Source organism: Primulina eburnea, chromosome 10 (assembly GCF_022965805.1).
Source record: "Primulina eburnea isolate SZY01 chromosome 10, ASM2296580v1, whole genome shotgun sequence".
Classification (NCBI taxonomy): domain Eukaryota; kingdom Viridiplantae; phylum Streptophyta; class Magnoliopsida; order Lamiales; family Gesneriaceae; genus Primulina; species Primulina eburnea.
Genome location: NC_133110.1, coordinates 33,647,920 through 33,655,097, shown reverse-complemented (window position 1 = coordinate 33,655,097; position 7,178 = coordinate 33,647,920). Strand labels below are relative to the sequence as shown.

Below are 7,178 nucleotides of genomic sequence, written 5' to 3'. Positions count from 1 at the left end.
GTTTTAAGAAATTACGTTTTCTTAGTTACACATATTATGTCACTATTATTATTCAAAGATACATCACATCGTTATCGAATTCATTTGCAACTTACGATGTACCAATGGTTACATATTCGATCGGGATATACGAATTGAATGGACCATACTGTACACTAGCCATAACTTTCAGGTTCTTGCATGCACTATCAATGATACCTAGAGGATCATGTGACGATGCTACTCTCTTATCATGATCTGATGGATGCAATCAGACTTGAGTTCTGATGTTCTTGATCCAAGGGGTTGATGAAAAAAATGAGACTAATTATTAGGTAAGCTTGAAAAAAGTTCATATAGATTTACAAGAAAACCTATTAGTACCTAAACACCTGGATAGTTGGAGCCGACGTTAAATACGCAAAGATAAATCAAATCTAAATACCATATATATGAATGATTTTAAATTATACGATGCTCAAGAATGTTTTGAAAATCAAAACAAAATTTTTAAAACTTCATTTGTGTATTAAGTGTGAGAAAATTATACACCTTAGCCTTAAAAGCAAGAGCATAAGCGACTTGGTTGGCCGAACGCAAGCAGTGCTAAATGGATAAACCAGGAACTTGACGCCATAGTTGTCGAACCATGAACACGTTTATGATTGGTTTCAATATATTTAGCTCTTCAGATTTTTCAATTGTATTAAAAATGTATTAACGTTGTTGTGATCTACTAAATAATCTTGGATATGGCCTATGGGCCACATGGCAATGTGAGATATTTCGGCATAAAAAGAATTGAAAAAATGATACTTACAGATTATTACATTCTTTTTGCACATCCATCAATATAAATATAATTTTTAATGAACATCAAACAATCGACAAAATGATATTTATAGAGATGAATTAGGGTACGTTATAATTAGATATCGGTTGATTAAATGTTAATTTATCGATAATACCTCACACTGCATAAAAGAATCCAATTTTAACTTGATTATACGAGATCCATAATATTTTTTTTATAAATATCACGCATCCTAATCAATTTTAGACCATTGAATTTAACATTATGACAAACTCTACCCAATCGAAATATGGGATACTCGTGTCAATCGAGCCATCGAACTTGCTTTCTCAAGAAAAGGGACCCTCTTCTCAAAAAATTGAATATTATTTGACTTCACATTGGTGTTCCGTACTTGATAAGGAAGACCTAAGCCACATGAGAGAGAGGTAGCCTGGAGTTGAGCATTGCTGCTTGGGTCCAACAAGATTTCATCACGAGTCGGAACTTCAACTGGGGTACAGGTACGGTTTGGACGACCCTACCCGGAGGAATTTGATGCTGAAATATGAGTTCATCAACGGCCGAGATTTATTCGGCCATATCTGACCGACTGACACATTTGTCTATTCCAGCCGGAGCTTATTAGTTATTACCCATCCACGGCCAGCATTTGTAAGTATGGATGGACCCGACAAATTTGAAAACAAATCTAGCGGTAAAATGGATGGGTAATAACTAATAAGCTCCGACTGGAATAGACAAATGTGTCAGTCGGTCAGATATGGCCGAATAAATCTCGGCCAGGGGGAAAACTGCATTCTTTACAAAATTAAAATAAAAATAATACAGAACTATAATTGATTACACTCCTAAGTGAAAATAATATGAAAACTACAATTAAATCTCACTTGAAAATTCGAATGAAATGAAATTTTATTGCTAAAAAGTAAAATGCACTGCTTGAATTTCCAAGGTTTTAATTCACATTTAAATGTTGTGCAGCAGAAATTTGCCAAAGACATACAAATATCAGCTTCACTTCACTCCCACACTATCTATATCTTGTCAAAATCATCGTCAAAGTCATCGCCAGCATCATCTGAATAAACAAAAAAAAAGGGATATGATCCAGCGGAGTGTAAAAGAAAAGTAAAAATTAGGAACAGACAGTAAGAGCAAAAGCAGAAAGTAATTTAGTTTGTGATATGTTTGGACACAAAGATACCTGGGCCATCGTCACTATCCTCGAGGTCTCCGAGAAGAAAGACATCTAAATCTTGTTCAGAAGTTGATGACTTGTTGCTATTTGGTTTTGAAATCCCCTCTCCCTTTTTAGATGATGTTCCATCCGAGGAAACTTCTTTCACTTCGGTATCTTTCGCCTTTTCCTCAGATTTCAGCTTTAGATCTTCCAGGTATCTTTTTTCATACCTATAGCAGATTTAAGTTAGACAAGTTCAAGGTAGAATTGACCGACTCGAGACGCGTCATATATACCGCAAACAAAAGCACCAAAATGCAGAGAGAAAGAGAGAACGCTTTCTGTTATCTGTACCAAGATTTCTAACATTAATATGGTTCCACAATCACGACAATGCAATAACCTGAAAATTCTTAGGAAAGATTACCAATGCTTCGAATAAAGCAATATACAATAAGCTTTGATAGACCGGAAGGCTTCAATAAGAAGCCTGCTCAAGGGCTGAGCGAATTTCGGAACTCAACTATAGTAGCTACATGCTGATATGATTATATGAACTAAATAAAAAATTTCATAAGTGAGTCAAGTCAAAAGTTACCAACCACCACGAAGGGGAAGATAAAAAATTATGATTAAGAAATGACAAAGGTGGCAAAAGCAGGGGAACATATCCATCGCAAAGATAAAATTTGAGGCTATCCAAATGTTTTTAAATTTCCGGTATGCATGAAATAAAGAACTTTTCAGGGATCATACAGGAAAATACTGCGAACTAAAATTAAACAAAAACAAATCAAATAGCTTTTTTTCAGAAAATCAAATAGCAATTTCATAATCTCTTTAAAGTGAGGATTTCACTAGAAAACAACAATAAATAGCAGATAGAAAGTCTCCACTTGCAAAGTAATGAATAACCCAGTTGAGAAACATGCTATGATAAATATGTCAAAGTTGAAACTAATGAACTAAGAAAACTGAGGTTGCTTATCATTCAAATGAAGAGATTCAAAAAAGAAATCGAAAACTAAATTTTCCAGTCGGTTCATTCTCTTGGCATACGCAGCAGTGGCTAACAGCTCAAGCTATCATTTCCTACAAATTACTCGGTCCTTACCCAGAAGGCTGCCGGGGAAGAAATCTAAAACAGAATTTAAGCATATAAATATAGAATTCGAACGGATCATAAAACAGCTTACTGCTTGGTAGCTTAATTTTATTAGTCATTTGGAGAAAACAAGGAAGCACTACACATTTGTTTTGCCACCCATACATACAATACAGTTCACGGAATGATTCCCTTTGTAATTTCAAAATCTCAAAAGAAAAAAAAAGCTGTGAAAATTTCCAAATCCGTTTTTTATATCAAATAGATGTTATATTAACTAAACATGCAATATCAATATACTTGCTTTATATATTTTGATGACCTCTAGATGTGACTTTAGGTATTTTAGCTAACTATCACTTGCTGGTGGCATGAAAAATAAGTGATTTCAAGTGTCGTGTACTACATGAAACAGCAAATATAACAGGAAATGGCTGAAATTTTTGACAAACTGCTAGAAATATCTTTAGTAAATCAGTTGTGATTAGTTCAGAAGTACAGATACTTGAGGAACTGTAAAATCATTTTCCAGACGCTGTCCACTTGTTTCATTGACTCCCAAGCGACTATCATGACATTGCTTTTAACCCCACCAACAATTAGTAAATACATCATTTTTCTGAGATAATTTGGAATTCAAGTTGGCGAAGATTTGGTAAGCAAGAAACAGACCAGTTGAGGCAACATATTAAGATCCAAGCATCCTTCATCACTCATTTATCATGTATTGATAATCTTAGAATTCTTAGACCAAATTATGTAGATATCAAAGAACATCAAACATATATAAAAAAATAATTGGTAAATACATCATTTTCTGAGATAATTTGGAATTCAAGTTGGCGAAGATTTGGTAAGCAAGAAACAGAACAATTCATACCATATGAGGCAACATATTAAGATCCAAGCATCCTTCATCACTCATTTATCATGTATTGATAATCTTAGAATTCTTAGATCAAATTATGTAGATATCAAAGAACATCAACCATATATAAAAAATAAAATCTAATATTTAAACGATGAATTTGACAGTTAATAATGATGCAAATGAATTTCTTACATAAAGGCCAGTGCTATGGGGAAGTAACTTACGGTGCCACATGACTGTTAACAAGAATGAAGTATATCCTCCAAAACTTCCTCTCTTTCATCACTCTTGGGCATAACTGATACCTTAGTTTTGACATCTCCTGAAAGAGAGAGAAAAAAAGGAAGCGAGGATTGAATCAGAATGATGATGTTAGGGTACAATTTGAGGTCATTTCAAAATAATTCATATTAACCATAACTTCCATGCCATGTTTAGGTCATACTCACACAATTTTTCATACGAGGTACAGGTTAAGGTCGTGCTTGAAGTTCTGAATATGAGCACGAGCTTGCAAGTTCCTTTAGCCAACTTGCAGTTGAGCATATTATGAGCTTGAGTTCAAACAATAACAGAGCATTTTTATTATGAGAAAAAATTTAAGTTAATTGGTTAATTGTTAATGTAAAGACAACAGCACAAGAGGGTAAATTACATTGATTTTTGAAAGAATATAAAGTTCAATCATCATATACTTGTACGCTATTTATCCATATACAGATAAAATAATAATGAAATCCCCAAGCCAGTACATTAACTTTTGAAACAACATAAAATAAAGACTCAAGCTCACAATGGAACATCTACTAATCAAAAGGTTTTCGGTTTTTTAGTCTCTCCTTGTCAGCCACAAAAACGAATTAGAGACAAGAAAAGTCTAACCTTCACCGTTGAGAGAACAAGTTTTGCATGCCTTTCTTGCCATTCATTGAGATCCTGTCGAACATTTGAACCTGCAGGAATATCTGACATCTCTGAATCATCTGCATATACAAGACGGTAATAAATATAAGCTTTCGCATCAAAGTCATCAGCCTTTATGAAATGAGATGGCGATTTTGGTAACCCATATTTCAAGTTGGTAACAAAATTCCTGATTTAACCTTCTTGTAAAATTGCTTAATTTTAAGTTCAATTTACCCAAATGATGAAAGCTTGCCTGCGAGAAAATGCAAAATAAGTTTGTGAAAGTTTCTGAGTTTTTTGCCTAATCCTTGTGATTTAAAACACATTCGCTTCTTTTACTTTCGTTTATTTCATATTCAGTTACAGATTTTCTCCTGTTCTTACAGCTATTTGACTCGACACTAGATTTGAGCAGCAGCATGCATTCCCCGAGACTGTTTCGCACCAATGTGGAGCCATTAGTGTCTTTAGTTTGATGCTTCTAGACAGTATAACCAAGATCTAGTGATGCTACAGATCATTCTTTTATGTCATTCATTAACTGTGTGATGCTACCTCTGAAGATGACATCAGTCACATACATTGAGAGGTTTGTTTGTTGTAAGAATTAAAATATGATTATGTATGGCACTTTGCCTACGATAATAGTATGTAATCTCCGTTGACCACACCTTCATTTTACATATGCCACTGGTCTCATCAGTACGACAAAGCTCACCATTTTTATATACATCACATGAAGTCCACGAAAGCAGTTGGCTCTTTGTTCCTAATTGACTGTCTATGCATAAAATCTTTAATTGTCGTTTGGTTTGGTCGTCACATATTGATGTTCAAATTTTTACCTATTTTGATATTTGCTTTTTGTCCCATCAATAAAACAAAACTTCCTAGGACCTGACATGAAAAGGAGGAGCGCCATTACAGGTTAACTTTGTGCACCCCCATTAGTGTAACTCTTAACAATAACATAACTATATCAGTGTTTAAACTACAAATAGTATCCAACGAGTTCTCTCTGCGTCTATTCGGAGGCAGAAACCATATTTGTTAAAATGAGACAGGATCAATTCACAGAAAAGAGTGATGCATCACAAATAAACGGAAAATTCAACAACCTTCTCTAATCTTTAATTAAATACCCAATAGATGATTTTCCGATTCCCATGTTTTCAAAATGAAAAACACATTTGTCAGCATATAAAGCAAGCAATTCACTAGGGAAAAAAAGCAGATAGATCAGGCAGTAAACGAAAGAGCAACACCTTCGAGCGGGAAATCCTGGAAAGTATTGATCGTAATCCCTCTAATGAAATCCCTCAAATCATCCGTGATCCCATACTTGTCCAGATCAGCAGCCTCATTGCCCTTCTGAGGCGAATCCACGATACTAGTGAGCACCGTGGCGGCGGTGGGAATCTGAGCCGTGAGCTGATCGGCGCGCTTCAGAGCCTCGACGGCGAATTCCTTCGACTTCTTCGACGCCTCGTTAGCAAACTCCTTGGACCTCTTGGACGCCTCGGTCGCAATCTCCTTGGACCTCTTGGACGCCTCGGTCGCGAACTCCTTGGACCTCTTGGACGCTTCGGAGACAACGTCGGAGAAATTCATGGAGCCAATGCCCTGCGTAAGCTCTTGAGATCTCTTTGCGGTCTCCTCCGCCAAGCTCCGAGCTCTCTGCCACAAATCCATGGCGGAAAAACCGCTGAGATGGATTCAGCAGCTAGATTTTACGATCGATGTATGCTTATTGGAAAATTAAGAAAAAGATGCCTCCTCACAATCCCATTTGAAAAATAGACCTTGTATGTGAAATTTCCAATTTACCCCTTAACACTTGAATGGAACATTTCTCTTCCCTTCCTCCAACATCTGTATAAGATTTGATGTAGTTTATTTTGTTCAACCCAGTAAAAATAGGTTGTAAAACGATTTTATGAATTTTTATTTGTGAGACGGATCAATTCTACCGATATTCACAATAAAAAGCAATATTTTAGCATAAAAAATAATATTTTTTCATGGATGACCTAAATAAGATATTTATCTCACAAAATACGACCTATAAGACCGTCTCACACAAGTTTTTGTCATAAAAATAATAGAAAATTGATTTTCTTATTTGATTTGTATTCAAATATTTTTTTGTTATTAATATTAATTTATTTGTAAGTTCATTTACTGTTATAAAATTGAATTATCTTTTAAGAAAATTGTTGTATGTGATTGAATGAATAGTAGATAAAACTAGGGCTGGGATCGGGCAGGGACCCGTCCCGTAACTCCCTAACCCGATCCCCGTCCCGATAAGAATTGGAAA

General features: G+C 35.1%; 1 protein-coding gene across 1 annotated transcript; it reads right to left on the bottom strand.

Moving 5' to 3' along the window:
- Positions 1-1,690: 1,690 nt before the first annotated feature.
- LOC140803317 (uncharacterized) lies at positions 1,691-6,634 on the bottom strand. The gene is made up of 5 exons (XM_073159150.1): positions 6,124-6,634; positions 4,835-4,935; positions 4,177-4,274; positions 2,001-2,206; positions 1,691-1,874 (listed from the first exon to the last, which is right to left on the bottom strand). The coding sequence occupies exons 1-5, from the start codon at positions 6,548-6,550 to the stop codon at positions 1,831-1,833; spliced, it is 876 nt and encodes a 291-aa protein (XP_073015251.1). The 5' UTR covers positions 6,551-6,634; the 3' UTR covers positions 1,691-1,830.
- Between the last annotated feature and the right edge of the window lie 544 nt (positions 6,635-7,178).